This window comes from Onychomys torridus, chromosome 3, assembly GCF_903995425.1.
Source record: "Onychomys torridus chromosome 3, mOncTor1.1, whole genome shotgun sequence".
In the NCBI taxonomy this organism is placed as follows: Eukaryota; Metazoa; Chordata; class Mammalia; order Rodentia; family Cricetidae; genus Onychomys; species Onychomys torridus.
The window spans coordinates 14986836-15006497 of record NC_050445.1 but is presented as its reverse complement, the minus strand read 5'-3'; the positions used below and the strand labels follow the sequence as shown (position 1 = coordinate 15006497).

General features: G+C 47.0%; 2 protein-coding genes across 4 annotated transcripts in view; both read left to right on the top strand.

Moving 5' to 3' along the window:
- The first annotated feature begins 489 nt into the window (after window positions 1-489).
- LOC118579524 lies at window positions 490-5594 on the top strand. Its single transcript, XM_036180831.1, is given in 5 exon segments — window positions 490-777; window positions 1186-2318; window positions 2320-3587; window positions 3590-4729; window positions 4732-5594. Coding segments are annotated over 5 exon segments (4692 nt in total).
- A 13217-nt stretch (window positions 5595-18811) lies between these two features.
- Window positions 18812-19662, top strand: part of Herc6 (HECT and RLD domain containing E3 ubiquitin protein ligase family member 6) — a 52371-nt gene continuing 51520 nt past the window's right edge. For all 3 annotated transcript variants that reach the window (XM_036182818.1, XM_036182820.1, XM_036182817.1), the window contains exon 1: window positions 18812-19071. In XM_036182818.1, the coding sequence (XP_036038711.1) occupies window positions 18879-19071 (193 nt within the window). In that variant the 5' untranslated portion in view covers window positions 18812-18878. The remainder of the gene's footprint in view (window positions 19072-19662) is intronic.

Genomic DNA, 19662 nt, shown 5'->3' with positions numbered 1-19662 from the left:
ATGCGAAACTGCCCTATAACAAGCCTGTGAGCTTGAGCTTTGGGGTCTTCAGTCCCAAGCTTGACTGATTGACCTGTGTGCATGCATAAAATAAACTGTTTCTGTGTGACCCGATATCGGAGTGAAGCTTCTGGTTTCAGCGCCGACTCTAACATTGGAGGTCCCACCGAGATATTCTTCACGTCTGGTGGTGAGTCAGCTTGGGAGGGTGAGCAGCTGTCCAGGCTGCCCGTGAGGACTCCTGGACGATGGGGGACAGACGTGTCCGGAACCCACAGGCTGCAACTCTGGAGGATGCTCTAGAGTGTGGGGATCCTGTAAGAGGGACCCCTTCGGACACCCTCCTGCCTAGGAGATTTTTTTTTTAGAAGGCCCGGGCCGCTAGATAATCTTTTGGTTTCGTTTTCTGTACCAATTTGCCGGCTTGTCCTGTCTCTGTGTGTTTTGATTTTGTTTGTGTCCTTCAGTGTCTTATTTTATCTGTTCGGTATGGGACAAACTGCCTCTACACCACTCTCTCTCACTCTCTCTCATTGGTCAGAAGTGACGGCTCGTGCATCAAACATGGCAGTTCGAGTGAAGAAGGGAAAGTGGCAGACTTTCTGCTCATCTGAATGGCCCACCTTCGGCGTGGGGTGGCCCACTGATGGCACTTTCGATCTGAACCTTATTAGGGCAGTTAAACAAAAAATCTTCATTCCAGGTTCACATGGGCATCCGGACCAACAAGCCTATATCTGGATTTGGGAAGATTTAGTGGTGGACCCGCCTAAGTGGGTCCGGTCATTTCAGGTCGGCCCGTCTGCACCACCTACTGATCATACCTCTCTCCTTCTAACCAAAACCTCTGATTCGCCTAAATCTTCCCCTCCCCCATTGATCCCGACACCTGCACCCCTGCCAGAGTCTCAGGCTGATCTCATTTCTCTTGACCTAGACCCCCCACCGCCTTACAGATTGCCGCCGCTGCCGCCACCGCTGCCGCCGCCGCCGCCGCCGCCGCCGCCACCGCCAGTGGGGGCAGGATCCGGACCGGCCCCGGTCTCCCCTTCAGGGCCTGCACAGGGCACCTGCCAGAGAAGGGCACGCCCTCATGATGAGGCCCCACCGGCAGTCACACTGCCCCTACGCCCCATTGGGGGAACTATTGATGATGGGGCTGGAGGAGACATGCCTGCCCTCCAATACTGGCCATTTTCTTCCTCAGATTTATAGAAATGGAAGAATAATAACCCACCCTTTTCTGAAGACCCCTCCCCCCTAACTGGACTCCTAGAGTCCATCATGTTTTCCCACCAGCCTACATGGGACGATTGCCAGCAACTTCTGGGGGTCCTTTTCACCACAGAAGAAAGGGAACGCATCCTCCTGGAAGATAGGAAGTTGGTCCCTGGACCGGACGGGCGGCCAACTCAGCTCCCCAATCTCATTGATGAGCACTTTCCCCTGCGGCACCCAACGTGGAATCCGAACACTCCGGAAGGTAGGGAGCATCTGTCCCTCTATCGCCAGACTCTAATGGCAGGTCTCCGTGCAGCGGCCAGAAGGCCCACTAATTTGGCTAAGGTAGGCGAGGTTCTTCAAGGGTCTGAAGAGACCCCCTCTGCCTTTCTTGAGAGACTCATGGAAGCATATAGAAGGTATACACCCTTTGACCCACAGTCAGAGGAATTGAGGGGAGCAGTGAGCATGGCCTTTATAGGGCAGTCTGCCACAGATATACGGCGGAAGTTGCAAAGATTAGATGGGTTACAAGGGTTGAGCCTGAGGGACCTGGTTAAAGAGGCAGAAAAAGTCTATTATAAGCGGGAGACCGCAGAAGAAAAAGAGGCTCGGTTAGAAAAACAAAGAGAGGAAAAAGAAAAAGAGCGGCGAAAACGCCAAAATCGGGATCTAACACGGATTCTTGCAGCCGCGGTAAGAGACGGGCCGGGGCCACGGGGGCGAGGAGGAGGAGGAGGTCGGGGAGGCTGTCCTCCTTTGGGACCAAATCAATGCGCCTACTGCAAAGAGGAGGGTCATTGGATCAGAGAATGCCCGAAGAAGCAGAAAGGGCGGGGCCGGCAGGTCCTCGCCCTTGGGGACTGAGAGAGTCAGGGTTCGGACCCCCTCCCCGAACTCCGGGTAACATTTGAAGTGGAGGGGACCCCAGTGGACTTTGAGGTGGACACAGGGGCAGTCTATTCAGCCATCAAGCATCCACTAGGCCCTCTGTCTACCCGAAAGTCACTGGTCCAAGGAGCAAATGGAAGCAGAGAGAGACCCTGGACTATCCAGAGAACAGTCAACTTGGGAAAAGGTACTGTGCAACATTCTTTTCTGTCTGGCACCCCTATTAGGTAGAGACCTCCTGACAAAACTGGGAGCTCAGATCTCCTTTACCTCTCAGGGCCCAGAATTAAAATTTGCCCACCCGAAAGTAGGGGACCTCCATCTCCTCACGCTAGAACTTCCAGCTGCTGAGGAATACCATCTGTATGGAGCAGTGGCAAAAGCCTCTGTAGCCACTGTTTCACCGTACAACGAGGAGTGGATTCATAGGTTCCCTAATGCGTGGGCAGAGACAGGGGGCCTCGGACTGGCTAAGGAGCAACCCCCGGTGGTGGTCACCCTCAAACCCACCGCGGTACCCGTGCGAGTAAGACAATACCCGCTTAGTCGAGAAGCCCGAGAAGGCATAAAACCCCACATCAAGAGGTTTCTGGAACTGGGCGTACTGAAACCATGTCAATCAGAGTGGAATACTCCGCTCCTGCTGGTAAGGAAGCCAGGAACAGATGACTACAGACCAGTCCAGGACCTGAGAGAAGTAAACTCCCGGGTAATAGACATTCACTCTACAGTGCCCAACCCTCATAACCTCTTGAGTACCTTACCTCCAGGGCGCAACTGGTATACTGTTCTGGATTTAAAGGATGCCTTTTTTTGCCTCCCCCTCCACCCCGATTCTCAAAAGCTCTTTGCCTTTGAATGGTCAGACCCTGAGGGAGGGGGGACAGGGCAACTGACATGGACCAGACTTCCACAAGGATTTAAGAACTCTCCAACTATCTTCGATGAGGCTCTACACCGAGACCTTCGGGAGTATCGAGAGACCACCCCTGATGTCACCCTCCTCCAGTATGTAGATGATCTACTCCTGGCAGCTGAGACTCGGGACACTTGCAAACAAGGGACTGAGAAACTTCTGGATACCCTGGCCAGCCTGGGGTACAGGGCGTCTGCCAAGAAGGCACAGATCTGCCAAAACAAAGTCATCTTCCTCGGTTACTCCTTAGAGGAAGGCAGGAGGTGGCTCACCGACGCTCGTAAGCGAACCGTGGCCAGCATACCTGCTCCAACGGACCGCCGGCGGTTACGTGAATTCCTGGGTGCAGCTGGGTTCTGCCGGCTTTGGATTCCAGGGTTCACTGCCATCACAGAGCCTTTTCTTCCCTTGTTAAAAGAAAAGAACCCCTTTGTCTGGCAGGAAGAACACCAGGCTGCATTTGAAAAGTTAAAGAGGGCGTTCTTATCCGCTCCAGCACTCGCTCTCCCGGATGTGAGGAAGCCATTCACTCTGTACTTGCATGAAAAGGGTGGGGTGCGGTCGGCGTCCTAGTACAAGCCCTCGGTCCGTGGAAAAGACCAACCGCTTACCTATCCAAGCGGCTAGATCTTGTGGCCAGGGGATGGCAAATCTGCCTAAGGGCGGTGGCCACGGCAGCCATGCTGGTGCGGGACGCGGACAAATTAACTTTGGGACAGCATCTGACTGTTATAGCTCCCCATGCATTGGAGAGCATTGTCCGCCAGCCGCCTGACCGATGGCTTAGCAATGCTCGGGCCACTTATTATCAGGTGACTCTTCTGGACCGGGACCGCATCACCTTTGGGCCCCCAGCTATCTTAAACCCTGCCACGCTCCTCCCAATTGCTGAACAAGGAGAGGAGGGAGTGCCGGTTCATGACTGTGGTGCCATTCTGGCGGAAGAAACGGGGGTCCGGACAGATTTAATGGACCAACCGCTGGCCAACCCTGACCTGATATGGTATACAGATGGCAGCAGTTTCCTAAATGAGGGCCAGCGGAGAGTGGGAGCGGCAGTAGTGGACAAAAATAAGGTCATCTGGTCTAGCATCCTCCCAGAGGGAACCTCGGCTCAAAAAGCCGAATTGATTGCACTCACCCAAGCACTTACCATGGCAGCCGGTAAACGGGCTACCATCTACACAGACAGCCGGTATGCATTTGCAACCACGCATGTGCATGGGGCCATATACAGGGAGAGGGGACTGTTAACTTCAGCCGGAAAAGAAATTAAAAATAAAAAAGAAATCGAGGCATTATTAGACGCTGTCATGCTGCCTCGCGCACTGGCCATCGTGCACTGCCCAGGGCACCAGAAAGGTGACTCCCCAATTGCGGTCGGAAACTGGAGGGCTGACCAGGAAGCAAGGGAAGCAGCTCTCCGAGGCACCAGGCACCTGATAGTCCACCCATCACCCCCTGAAAGCCTGGTCTCTGAAGAACCCTCGTCCCCCGAATCCCTGAAGGACACGCTGGAGCGAATCCACAAGCTGACCCATCTGGGTAGCCGAAAGTTAGTTCAACTCACTGAAGAAAATAAAACTCACTCCCCGTCTGAAAGGAAGCGGATGGCAGAGAAAGTGATAGCGGACTGCCAAGCCTGCCAACAGGTTAATGCCTACCCTGGTCGGTTGGCTCCTGGAAAGAGGCTACGAGGAAGTGGCCTGGCCAACATTGGGAAGTAGATTTCACTGAAATACAGCTGGCTAAATATGGCCTAAGGTATTTACTAGTGTTTGTAGACACCTTTACAGGATGGGTAGAAGCCTACCCCACCAAAAAGGAGACTACAGCAATAGTCGCTAAGAAAATCCTGGAAGAAATCTTCCCAAGATTTGGACTGCCTCAGGTAATTGGGTCAGTTAATGGCCCAGCATTCGTGGCTCAGGTAAGTCAGGGACTGGCAAAAATATTGGGGATCGATTGGAAGCTGCATTGTTCATACAGACCCCAGAGCTCTGGACAGGTAGAAAGAACAAACAGGACCATTAAGGAGACCTTAACCAAATTGACCATGGAGACTGGCTCTAGAGATTGGACGATGCTCCTACCGTATGCCCTCTTTAGAGCTAGGAATACCCCTTCCCTTAAGGGCCTTACCCCTTTTGAACTACTCTTTGGTTGTGCTTCCCCAGTTAAGGACCTAGCCTTCCAGAAAGGGGAAATCATGCCTTCCTTCCTATCTGACAGACTGCAAGCCTTGGCGGTGGTCCAGCACACCCTGTGGAAACAGTTGTCTGCTGCGTACCAGCCCAGTGGAGATGGTCCTGCCCACCGGTTCCATGTAGGGGACTTCGTGTACGTCCGCCGGCACCAGCATCAGACCCTAGAACCTCGGTGGAAGGGTCCCTATCAAGTCCTGTTGACCACCCCGACGGCAGTTAAAGTTGACGGAGTTGCTGCGTGGATCCATGGCTCCCACCTTAAGCCCGCGCCTGCTCCAGATGTGGATTTGGACTGGACTGTGGAATGGACTGACAATCCCCTCAAGCTTCGGATCCCATGTGGAAATCAGCCGAACTAATCCGCACCAACCTGTGAGCCAAACATGGCAAATACTGTCGGGGGCAGGGGATGTGGTTTGGGAGAAAACCGGTAGGCACCCTCTTTGGACTTGGTGGCCTGCCCTGGAACCCGACCTCTGCCACATGCTGGCAGGAGCAGAAGACTTTGACATCCCAACCACTGACCCGGCAAACCCAGGTGAACCAGAAGTGTGCACCCAAAGTGGACGCTGCCCCTGTTCGCGTTACCCGGCAGGGTGCCGAGACCCGAGGGCCCGGGCGGCCCTGACAAAGAGACCGTTTTATGTGTGTCCTAGGGACGGGAGAAGCAGGTCGCTAGCGCGCTCTTGTGGGCAGCATGAAAGTTACTATTGTAAGTCATGGGGATGTGAAACTACAGGGGACGCTTGGTGGAAGCCGAGCTCATCCTGGGATCTGATCCAGGTAAAGAGGGAGACAGGTGGGAATGAACCCCCACTCTCTCAAGATTACTGCTGGAGCACACCTAGGACAGTCACGACCCTATGGTACGGGTCGGGACCTTGTACAGAGTTTGCCTGCAACCCCTTGAACATCACTTTCACCCAGGCAGGAAAAGCATCAAGGGATTGGATAAAAGGTAGACTGTGGGGCTTGAGGGTATATCACCAGACCGCCTATGATCCAGGAGTCCTATTCAAAATCAAGTTAATAATAGATGCTGACCCTCAGCCGATAGGCCCTAATAAAGTATTACAGGACCAGAAAGCTCCTCCTCCTAAAACAAATAATAAACGGGTACCCCCAAGGCAAATACCCCCATCTAACTCAACTCGTCAGAACCCTTCCACCCTCCCACTGACCACACTGGCTGTCACGAATCCCACTCTACCAGGGTCAGGAAAATGGTTGATAGACCTAATCGAAGGGGGATACCAAGCCCTCAACTCTACTCAGCCCAACCTTACTGAATCCTGCTGGATTTGCCTCCAAGCAAGCCCCCCATACTATGAAGGGATAGCTGTTAATGGGAGTTTCACCTATAACACCTCCAAGAGCTGCGACTGGGGAACAAAGCATATGCTAACCTTACCTGAAGTGACTGGTTTAGGAACATGCCTAGGACACTCCCAAGTGCTGGGAAGCAAGCTCTGTGCATGTACAGTGAGTGTGTCCTCTTCTGACACATCTCAGTACATAGTCCCCTCATCAGGTTTATACTGGGCATGCAATACTGGGATCACACCGTGTGTCTCAATTGCTAGCTTTAGCCAATCTAAGGATTTTTGTGTATTAGTCCGGATTTACCCAAGGTTAGTTTATTATTCAACAGAAGAATTTGAAGGACATTTTCTGGGCAGAACTCGGTTCACACGAGAACCTGTCAGTGTCACCCTGGCTGTTCTATTAGGAGCAGGTATATTGGCGGGGGTCGGGACTGGAACTACAGCTTTGATTGAGGGCCCTAGACAGCTAGGGATTTTAGAAGCCGCAATACAGCAAGATCTAAGGGCAATAGAAACATCCATAACTGCTCTGGAAAGGTCCTTAACCTCCCTGTCAGAGGTAGTCTTGCAGAACAGATGCGGCCTAGACTTACTATTTTTAAAAGAAGGAGGACTTTGTGCCGCCCTAAAAGAAAACTGTTGTTTCTATACTGACCACACAGGGGTGGTAAGGGAATCCATGACAAAACTCAGAGAGAGACTAGATGCAAGGGAAAGGTCCATACGCGGCTCCCAGAGCTGGTTTGAGGAATGGTATGAAAAATCACCCTGGATGACCGCCCTGCTCTCAGCCCTCACGGGGCCCCTGATTGTCCTGCTCCTAGTACTAATGATTGGACCATGTGTCCTGAATCGGATTTCAGGCTTTGTTCGGTCCCAAGTAGATGGGGTTAAAATGATGGTCCTGAGACAAAGATATCAGCCTATACCAGAGACCGACCTTTAGGATTAAAGGTCAGTACAAGGAGAGGAGGGAATGTAAAGGCTCCATTTTAGGCTCTATCCCAGTAGAGAAATGTATTTCTGCTTAGTGGAAAATATTCCTGCTTAGCTCGTACAGAAGGCTTCCACATTGTAAAGCTAGCTCGCAGCTCTTGGAAAAACAAGCTGCTTGTGGCTGAACTCCAAGCGACCCTCACTCCCCAATCCATGTGTAGTCCAGCCAGATGGCTGAACTCTGAGCGACCCTCACTCCCCAACCCATGCGAAACTGCCCTATAACAAGCCTGCGAGCTTGAGCTTTGGGGTCTTCAGTCCCAAGCTTGACTGATTGACCCGTGTGCACGCATAAAATAAACTGTTTCTGTGTGACCCGATATCGGAGTGAAGCTTCTGGTTTCAGCGCCGACTCTAACAGGAAGATTGAGACAGGAAGTGATACGGCTAGGCAGAGAAAGGAATATAAGGCAGGAGGAGCCAGGAACTCTGGCTGTCAGGCTGAGGAGTTGGTGAAGTAAGAGGTGGTGGCTGTAGTTTGCTCTGATCTTTCAGCTTTCACCCTGATATCTGGCTCTGGGTTTTTATTAAGACCAATTAGGATTCTGCAACAAACAGCATGGTAGCTGGAGTTTGTTTTACATTGAAACCTGTTTTGTGACTTTGTCTTTCTCAGCATGTAGCCTGTAAGCAAGGTAAACCTGAGTTTACGTTTCTCAATGGGAGACCTAGTCTAGGCAAAGCTAGGCTTGATTTTTATATATGAAACCAAGTTAGACTGGTAGGTAATTGAGCCTCTGCTACAAAACCTTTTTTTTTTTTTTAATTTATTTAAGAGACTTAAGTAATTTAAACATCTTATGCTTTTTAAAAAATTTGTATCATCAAGTAACATGTCTATCTTTTATACCCAAACTTACTGTAAAGCCAAAATGTTTTTTTAAGGTGAAAGCAGACCTTTTAGCTCTTGACTTTCAAACTTGAGGACCACTTGCTTGTGAAGTAGCAGAAGTTGTTATTATCTGTGAGAATTTGAAAACTGAGTGTGCCATTTTAGCTCTGAATGGACTGACCTGGCAGTGTAGCCTCATGCAAGGGGCTGGCTAAGGTCCTCTTGGTGTTGCTAAACTGTCTGACATGGCTAGGGCCCTCCATCAAGGCCATCACAGAGATCTGAGAAGGATACATTTGACCAGGAAGTATAGATCAAGTGGCTCTGTACCAACTAAAATGACAGAGACTTACCCACTACCTGGACAGCCAGCCTGGGATCCTCCATGGTCATCTTAATGGCTTTGCTGAGGGGCAGAGGTCATCAGTCTTTGGCTGCCACATAGGACAGTGTTACGTCTTCCAGCTGCCACCCAAGGCGGTAACATCAGCCTTTGTCCTCCAGACCCAGAAGATCTGAGAGATTTTCCTGTGGAGGAGGAACCTGGGAAACTGGCCTTACCTTGGCAAGGAAGAGTTGGGCAGTCAACCCAGTAGTCTCCAGAGTTATTCCAGGGCCCTAAGTGGGCAAGGCATGGGGCAGATTTTTTTTTTGCTCAGTGATCAGCATTCCCACACATGAAGCAAGTCCAAGCTGAGTCTTCTGTGGAGGTAGCTACAGAGCTCCCAGAAGCTGGTATTTTTGTCTATCAGGGGAAAACTTTTCATTAAATACCTTTACATGCCATATTCAGCAGATTTCTCTGAAGGGTTTGAGAGCCACATCTAATCTAAGTATACCTGGTTTTAAACAAAATTTACTTGTCTTTAGTTACTTGCTTCAGTTTTAACCTTGACAGCGTATATAGAAGGCTAAACTTGTCCCTGTAAATGAATTCCATTTGTACATAGCATGACTACAAGCATAGTTCCAAACATGTTAAAGAATTTGATCATTTATAAGCAGATCATTAACTTGTCTGTCTTGATTATCTTTAACAGTTTACAAGTTAATAAGACTGTGATATTACAATTTTATCCTTGTTCAATTTGAGCCTTGAAGAAACTTATCATCAAAATAAAAGTTTAAACCATAAATACAGTCAACATAGAGACTGGGAACCTTATTTTCCCAATCCTTATAGAACAGCACAGTTTCAGTTGAAGAGTCTTTAGTATCAAAATAAAGCCTTAAAACATAAGTGCAGTCCACAGACACACTGAGAACCTTATTTTCCTGATCCTTTCATGGTGTACCTATATAGCATATCACAGTTTCTTGTATAGCTCAGTTAGTCCAAATCGTTAAAGCTTAACAAAGTTAGTAATGACAAAGAAGCTAGACATATAACTTCCAATCAGTTTTTGCTGGCTTGAATAGACTTAGAAATTCATAAATGTTATTTATCAAACACACGATGTTCCTTATTCAGTTTTTTTAGAAGCCTGGTATTGAACACAGTTAACGAAGGCATACAAAGTTAGACATACATCTCTAAGTTTTTGTTAGACTGAGTAGATCTTTACAACACAGGAATTTATAAACTGTATTTATCAAATATTTGTTGTTAGTAATTTATTTTGATGAACAAGAATTGAATCCAAGTTACACACATAGTATTCTGTAGCAAATCTATTTTTTAAAACAAGAATTGAGCCGCGCGCGGTGGCGCACGCCTGTAGTCCCAGCTACTCGGGAGGCAGAGACAGGAGGATCGCTTGAGTCTAGGAGTTCTGGGCTGTAGTATGCTATGCCGATCGGGTGTCCGCACTAAGTTCGGCATCAATATGGTGACCTCCCAGGAGCGGGGGACCACCAGGTTGCCTAAGGAGGGGTGAACTGGCCTAGGTCGGAAACAGAGCAGGTCAAAACAAGAATTGAATCCAAGTTACATACTAGTGTTACAGGGGAGTCCACCATAGATGACCACTCAGATATAGTTTATAGCCATTTGAAAGTCTTTATTCTAGTCACTGGAACTACACTCAGGTATTTGGGAACCCAAGTGTAATATAGAATGTCCAGAGCATGCGGTTTTGAAGGAAAACAAACAAAAAAGAACATGTTCTAGCACTCCCTTGGCAGCTGAAGGGGGCAGGGCTTGTGCAAGTAAGCATTTCAGCATAAACTACGATCAGCTGGTGGGGCATTCTGCCCTTGGGTTCCTAGAACAAGTTTGGATAATTTTCCTTCTTTCTTTCTCTCTTTCTTTTTTCTTTTGGTTTTTGTTGTTGTTGTTTTCGAGACAGGGTTTCTCTGTGTAGCCTTGCGCCTTTCCTGGAACTCGCTTTGTAGACCAGGCTGGCCCGGAACTCACAGAGATCCTCCTGCCTCTGCCTTCCGAGTGCTGGGATTAAAGGCGTGCGCCACCATCGCCTGGCTAGTTTGGATAATTTTCTAAGGGGCTTCTCATCAAGGAGATCAAATTCTAATCAAGCATAAATCTGGTCTCAGGAAGAACACAGAATAGAGCAACCTCTGCACTGCCTTGTCCTGTCATGCTAACATGTTGTAGCAAACCCAGAATGGTTATGTATAGATGTTTTAAAGGTCAACCCCTTTTGTTACAAGCTCTAAATTAACTTTTTGTTACAAATTTTATATATCTTTTAACCATAACCAATAAACTTACAAATCCTGAGACACAGAAAGTATAAACAATGGTCTTAGGAGATTCTTCAAGATCAGAGAGTAAAGAAAGCTTAGACATTTTCAAGAGTAGAGAGTAGAGAAAGCCAAGATATAAGTGATGTGGGGGACCACTTGTTCGTGCAGTGGCGGAAGCAGTTATTATCTGTGAGAATTTGCAAACTGAGTGTGCCATTTTTTTGGCCATTGAGACTGATTATCTAGTTTACACTGAGGCCAAAATGTTTGCAGGAAGACATCGAGGTTTTAGTGGAATCTCTGAGTCCAAGGAGAAAAAGAGATTAAAAGGCAGGTGAAGAGTCAATGAGTCTAGTAAGAGCCAGTGGTTAGTTTAGGCTCCAGTAGGTGAGTGAGTGATACACAGCAAGCTCCAGGAGTAAGCTGAGAGACAGGTGGGGAGGGTTCCAGGAGCATAGCAAGGGTGAGATGAGAGAGTTTTTTCTTTATTAAGAATTTTTTTATTCATTTTACATACCAACCACAGACTTCCCTCTCTTCCCTCCTTCCAACCCCCCCCCCCAGCCTCTACCCCAACCCACTCTCCATGCCCTCCTTTGAAAAAGTAAGGCCTCCCATGGGGAGTCAGAAAAGCCTGGTACATTCAGTTGAGGCAGGTCCAAGCCCCTCCCCCTGCATCAAGGCTGTGCAAGGTGTCCCACCATAGGTAATGGGCTCCAAGCATGGATCCTGACCCTACTGTCAGGGGTCCCTTAAGCAAATCAAGCTACACAACCGTCTTGCTTATACAGTAGACCTAGTCCAGTCCCATGGAGGCTCCACAGTTATTGATCTAAAGTTCATGAGTTCCCACCAGCTTGGTTTGGTTATCTCTGTAGGTTTCCCCATCATGATCTTGATACCCCTTGCTCATAGAATCCTTCTTCCCTCTCTTCAGCTGGACTCCTGGAGCTCCGCCTGGTGCTTGGCTGTGGATCTCTGCATCTGCTTCCATCAGTTACTGGATGAAGGCTCTATGATGACAGTTACAGCATTCCCAATTCTGATTACCAGGGTAGGCCAGCTCAGGCACCCTCCCCACTATTGCTAGTAGTCTAAACTGGGGTCGTCCTGTGGATTCCTGGGAACTTCCCTAGCACCGTGTTTCTCCATATCCTCCTGATGTCTTTCTCTACCAAGGTGACATGGGAGAGATTTATGGGAAAGGGTCACAAATAAGAACTCTGCCAAAGAAAGAATTCCAACAGAGGAGAGGGATAAGTGCCTTAGCGGAGAAATGCCCTGAATCACAGTGGAGAAGTGTACAGGAGATTCCAGCATGCCAAGGAGAGACAGAGCCTTTCCAAGTGACCGACATCCAGGAGGGCAGGGCAGGGTCCAGGAGCCAGAGACTAAGAGGACACTTACCCAGTAGGCGAGGAGAGAGGAGTGGTTAGAGCAGGGGAAGAGAAGTGGCTGGGGAGGCGAACTCCAGAATTCGGAGTGAAATACGGTGGGTGGCAGAAACCAGCAGAAGCAAACGATTCAGACCTTACAAGGGTCAATTCAGCCCCTTGGAAGGGGAGGGAGGCATTTGTATCCCTTCCAGGCCTTCAGCACCGTGTGTGCACTGAGGAAGGAAATGACCAAAATGACCACTCCATTAAGGGAACGCTTTTTATTGTGGGTAAGAGAGAGAAAATATCCAGCGGCATCTGGAAGAGTCCAGAACAGAGAGACAAAGAAGCAGACTGGGCATGGCCAGGGATAGGGAAGCAGCAATGGCAAGGACTAGCAAGAGTTGGAATAGTAGACAATGGCCTGTTATGTGGAGGATGAGTAAATAGCTGAGGGGAGGGAAGCCTGTGAGCTGGAACAGCCCTGAGGGTTTAGGGCAGGGGAATAGGTCAGAAGGGCTGGGACACTGGAATGTATAATGAGTACTTGTGAATGGGGACTGCGGGAGCCTGGAGCCAGCATGGGCTTTGATATGCAACCACAGTATGTGTCAATAGAGAACCATATGTCCCTTCTGCCTGAGGGACATGCAAGGGGAATGATTTCTTTTGGCAGACAAAAACCATTTCACAAATTCCTGAGTAATGCTGGCTTTTATCTAACTGCCAGAAATCCTTCTATAATCTGGCTGGAGCTGGGCCACAACTGTCATTTCTAGACAAGTGTCCTGCCTTTTGGAGTTTGGGGAATTGGAGTCTCCGTTGGATCTGACAATTCTTAAAATCCAAATTATGCTGAATGATAAGAATATATTTTTTATGGAGACAATGGCAAAATGAGCCATTTAGACACTGCTATGCCTGTATGGCGAGTCCCCCCACAACAAGACCACCAAGGAGCCGATTTCTGATGCAAAAACAAAAGATTTCTTATTCAAGCCAAGCCCAGGCAGGGACTTCTCCTGACACTCCATTACAGGGAGTGAAGGAGGAAACCCTGAGCACTTGTTATTATATAGGAAAAAGTTTACGAGCAGTAGGTTACATATCTTAGTGTTTTAGGATTGGATGAGGGAGCTAGGGGTGAGGTAGTTCTTTGAAGTTATTGGCTGAACTAAAAGCGTGAAATTATTAATGACTGACAGGATACAGAGTATCTATAGAGACATAAATTTTTACTCCCTATATTCTGTTTCGCTGGGCCCAGAATATATATACATTCAGATTTATTGTTTCAGTTCAGTCACTGGTCAGCTCTGGGTTCATCTACAAGTCAGCAGATACCTCAAGATGGAGGCCGACTCTCAAGAGGGCTACTAATTTCCCCCTTCAACACTAAAACTAGACTCATGTAAGATGGGAATTCTGCGTAAGCAAACGATCATAGCAAATAAGATGATTATGAAAGGACATAATTTCATTAAATTTGTTATTTCATTAAAACCAAGATTAGCATTATTTAATTTCTTAAGAATATATCAGGTGCTTTGTTCTCTCAGATCCAATCCCCCAGTCTCATCCCCATCTCTGTAGCAGGACCCAAGATGCAGTCTCCCTTTTCTTTCAGACCCCATCCTGGATCATAAAGATCTCTCCCCCACCTTCCTTCCCCCAACTCAGCCCATTGTCCCAGCCTCCAACATCAGCAAGCATTACCTGTGAATACACCAGCTCAGCAGACCAGGAAAACAGGCAACAGCAGCTATCACAGTCTACCAAAATTCAGAAAGGAAACAGAAATCAAGGAACAAAACACTCACCCAACAAAGACAAATGCATAAATCAGCACCTAGACCTATAGTGTAAGAACACAATCAATAACAGCCAGGGCAACATGTCTCCACAAAAGCCCAGCTACCTACTACAGCAGGCACTGAATATTCTAACATGGTTGAAGAACAAGAAAAAGATCTTAAAACTAACTATATGAAGATGATAGAGGTCCTTAAAGAGGAAATTAATAGCTCCCTTAAAGAAATCCAGGAAAATACAAACAAACAGTATAAAGAAATAAATAAAACTGGTTAAGATCCAAATTTGGAAATAGAGTCAATAAAGAAAACCCAAATTTCTGAGAATTCTTGAAGTGAAAAATTTCGGAATTCAAACAGGAACTACAAAGGCAAACTTCACCCATAGACTACAAGAGATGTAAGAGAGAATCTCAAGAATTAAAGATACAATAGAAGAAATGGATATATGAGTCAACAAAAAATGTTAAATCTAAAAAATCCCTGATACAAAACATCCAGAAAATCTGGGACACTGTGAAAGGACCACACCTAAGAATAATAGGTATAAAGGAAGGAGAAGAAATACAGATCAAAGGCCCAGAAAATGTTTTCAACAAAATCATAGAAGAAAATTTTCCTAACCTAAAGAAGGAGATGGCTATAATGGTACAAGAAGTATCACCAAATAGATTGGGCCAGAAAATAAAGTCCCCTCGCCACTTAATAATCAATACACTGAACATACAGAACAGAGAAAGAATATTAAAAGCTACAAGAGGAAAAAACCAAGTAACATATAAAGGCAAACATATTAGAATTACACTTGATTTCTCAATGGAGACTCTAAAAGCCAGAAGAACATGAACAGATATCCTGCATACTCAGAGATCACCGATGCCAGTCTAGACCACTATCCCAGCAAAACTTTCAGTCACATAGATAGAGAAAACTAGAATTCAATGATAAAGTCCAATTTAAACAATATGTATCAATAAAGTCAGCCAGAAGGTGTTAGAAGGAAAATTTCAAACTAAGGAGGTTAACTACAACTGTGAAAACACAGGGAATAAATATCCCCAGACCAGCAAATGGAAACAGACACATCCACAAACACAAAACAAACATGTTGATTAATGGAGTCAAAATGAAGAACCAAAAATAAGTCTGCACACTTACAGACACATGATTTTTGATAAAGAATCCAGAATACATACTAGAAAAAAGACAGAATCTTCTACAAATGGTGCTGGTCAAACTGGATGATTGCATGTAGAAGAATGCAAGTAGATCCCTACCTATCACTCTGCATAAAACTCAAGACCAAATGGATCAAAGACCTCAACATAAAACCAGTTACACTGAACCTGTTAGAAGAGAAAGGGGGGAATAGCCTTGAAAATATTGGCATAGGACAAGACCTTCTGAACAGAACACCATTAATGCAGGCACTAAGATCCATAATTAATAAATGGGACCTCATGAAACTGAAAAGCTTTGTAAGGCAAAGGACACCATCATTTGGACAAAGTGGCAGTCTACAAAATGGGAAAAGATTTTTTACCAGCTTCACATCAGATAGAGGACTAATTTAGAAAATAGGTATAGAACTCAAGAAACTTGATATCAAAAACAGTAGATAACCCAATTAAAATATGGGGTTCAGATCTAAACAGAGAATTCTCAATAGAGGAAACTCAAGTGGCTGAGAAACAAAGAAATGTTCAACATCCTTTGTCACCAGGTAAATGCAAATCAAAGCTAGTTTGAGATTCCATCTTATACCTGTCAGATGGCTAAGATCAAAACACTCATCTATTGCTGGCTGGAGTGCAAATTTGTACAATCACTATGGAAATCAGTATGGTGGTACCTCAGAAAGGTAGGAATCAATCTACCTCAAGACCTAGTTATATCACTCTTAGGTATATACCCAAAGCACACTCCATCCTACCACAGGAACACTTGCTCAACCGTGTTCATTGCTGTTCTATTCATAATAGCCAGAAACTGAAAACAACCTAGATGTCCCTCAACAGAAAATGGATAAAGAAAATGTGCTACATTTACACAATGGGATATCACTCAGCTATTAAAAAGTGACATTATGACATTTTCAGGCAAAGGGACAGAATTAAAAAAAATCATTTTGATTGAGGTAATCCAGACCTAGAAAGATAAATATGGTATATATTCACTTATATCTAGATATTAACTGCTAAATAATGATAACCAAGCTACAATCTGTAGACCCAGAGAGGTTAGACATAGAGGAAGGAACTGGGGCCTGGGAACACATGGATCTCCCTGGGATGGGGACATAGAATAGATTTTGTGAGTAGGCTGGAGGGGGGATGAGAATGGGAGGATCCAGTGGGAAGGGGGAGAGATGGGATTTAGTGAGGATATGAAGGGAGGAGAACTAGAATTGGAGAGCATTTGAGGGCAGTGCAGAAACCCAGTTCACTAGAAACTTCCTAAAATACATGAAGGTGATCCCAATGAAGTCTCTAAATAAGGAGGGAGACAGAACCCCAAATAGTCATCTCTTGTCTCCAAAGGAAGCTTCTAGCCCAGGATTGAGTTTCATCCAATTGAGTTGTTGGCTGAAAGGGTCCCTGTGAAATTCCCAAACAACCCAGGCTGTTGCCAAGACTATAGGTTGCTCTCAACAAACAGACAATGGAGCCCTCATTGCTGAAGACAACACCCACACAACTCATTGAACATAGAGAGGTCAAGCTGGTGCCAACATAGAGCCTTCACCCCTATGTCCTAGTGTCTATGACATGGAAAGGTACACTGCAGGCCACCAAGTGAACACCAACCCAGCCACAAAATCTGTCCTGTCTGCAAAATATGCTAGGGGATGGTGGCACAAACTTTGTGGGAGCAACCAACTGATGTCTGACTTATAGACTACTCATGAGATGGAACCTATACTTGAAACTGCTTAGGTGATCAAGAACCAGTATCTAGGTAGCCCACAGACCTAGTGTAAAACCAAATACTACTTGATTTGAGAAAACACAAGACAAAAGTAAAAAGGTAACAATAAAAAAATGACTCTTACTGATATTCTGCTATACTCATAGGTCAGTGTCTTATTCAGCCACCATCAGAGAGGCTTCATCCTGCAGCAGATGGGAACAGATACAGAGACCCACAGCCAGACATTATGCAGACAGACACACAGAGAGAGTCACCTTGGAACACACAGCTCTAAAGGAGGCATTTCCATTAACTTCCTCCCTTCAGAGCTCAGCAAATCGAACCAGGAAGAAGAGAAGACAGAAGGAGTGGGGGAAACAGAGGGGATGGAGGACACCAGGAGAACAAGATCCTCTAAATCAGCTGAACAAAACCCATCTGAACTCACAGAGATGGAAGCAGCAAGAACAGAGCCTGCACGGTCTGCGCCAGGTCCTCTGCGTAAGTACTTTGGCTTGCGGTTTAGTAGTTTTATGGAACTCCTGAATGTGTGAGTGAGTACGTCTCTGATTCCGGTGCCTGCTCTGGGGCTCTTTTATTCTTCCACTGACTTAGCTTGTCCAATTTTGATCTGAAGGCTTTCATTTCTCTGCAGCTGGACCCTGCCCTCAGCCTCTGCAATTGGACTCAGTTTTGCCTCTGAAGTCGGGCGTAGTTGGACAACAGTTTCTTCTTCCCTGCAGCTTAGTCGGGGTTCATTATTGCATCGCAATAGGTTTTCCAGCTCTGACTTTCTAGGCTTCTTTGAAACTTCTTTCCCTTTGTATGCACTTCATGATCTATATATATATACATATAGACAGATTTATCTTGTGATGTTTAGTGTGTGATCTGAAAATTAATAATCAAGATTGGAACAAAAGAACCTCAGCCAGGGTTGACGAGGAAAGCAGAATCCCTGAGAACTGACTGCCACTGAAATTGTTATACCTTGTGAATTTATTGTCACTTAATAAACATGTCACAAACCTAGCAATTTGCTCAGAGTAGCCGGACTCACAAGTGGCTTAGTTACGTTGGAGGTACTTTCTTCTTCCCGGTCTTCTCTGCTACTCAAGCACTTGAAATTCAAGCAGCCATGTTTTAAGATGATGGGGAAACTTGCAGAAACAACCAAACCAAACTAGTGGGAACTCATGAAAGTTGAATCAATGGCTGTGGAGCCTGCATAGGACTGGACTAGGCCCTCTCAGCATGGTGAGACAATTGGGTAGCCTGATCTATATGGAGGGCCCCCTGGCGGTAGGATCAGAATCCATCCCTGGTGCATGAGCTGGCTTTTTGGAGCCCTCTACCTGCTAGGGGACAACTTGCACAGTCTAGAAGCTTGGACTTGCCTCTACTGAAAGTGCCTCCTCACACCGCCTTGCCCTCTTGTGGGGAGGAGTGGGGGGTGGGTTGGAAGGGGAGAGTGGGTGGGGAGGGAAGAGGGAGATCTTTGCTTGGTGTCTAAAATGAATGGAAATTTTTTCTTAATAAAAAAAAAGAAAAAGAAAGAAAAAAAAAGATGACCGGTGGGAAAGCTGTTAGTGGCACCAGACAGGACACTCACACGAAAGAAAAAAATCGTGACGTCAGAGACAGGGCAGCGTTCCTGGGAGGAGTTAGGAAGCTGGGTCACTCACATTAGGGAGCCCACTTGGCCCAGGTGACACCGCAGAGTCGCTGGTGGCTGGGCTGTGCAGGGATGTACTTCTCCTGGGCTGCGGACTTCCCGCAGCCTCAGCGCCTGGAGGCGGGGGATGGCCATGAGCTCTTGCGGGCATCCAGTGGAGAGCGCCACTCTCTGCTACTGTTCAGCAACCACCGGGTGTACTCCTGTGGGGACAACAGCTTGGGCCAGCTGGGCCAGAAGAGAGAGCAGAGTACCGAACGGCCAGGTGAGTACCCAGCCCAGGAGCGGATGCCTGGGGACGGGATGAGCGCGCCTCAGTTGCTGGACCAGGGATACCTCAAAGCCGGTTACTCTGCTTTGAGATGCGCAAATCAGTAGTTTCGTTTCCCCGGAGCTCTAGAGTTCGTTTGCTTTTTGTTTCGGTTTCCAATTCCTCTTCCTTGAGAAACTGAGAGCTAATCAGAACTGCGTTCCTCTAGACAGAAATTAGGTCCCTCCCCCTTGACTTTCTAGACTTTGCTGGGGAGGTCTGTCTTCCAAACCGAGTGGATTGCGCACCTCTAACTAGTTTAGCAATCCCCTGGGGCATCTTTTCTCCTAATTTTAAACAAAAGTATAATAGTACCTTTTGCGCATTAAGGCTGTTGTAAGAGCCTAGAAAAGAAACCACCTGTAGGACCTGGAGAGATGGCTCAATGCTGAAGAGTTCGGTTCCTAGCCCCTTTGGGGTAGTTTACAATCACCTTGTAATTCCAGTTCCAGGGGATCTGATGCCTCCGTGGGCACCAGCACGCGCGCGCGCGCGCGCGCGCACACACACACACACACACACACACACACACACACGCACATAGTG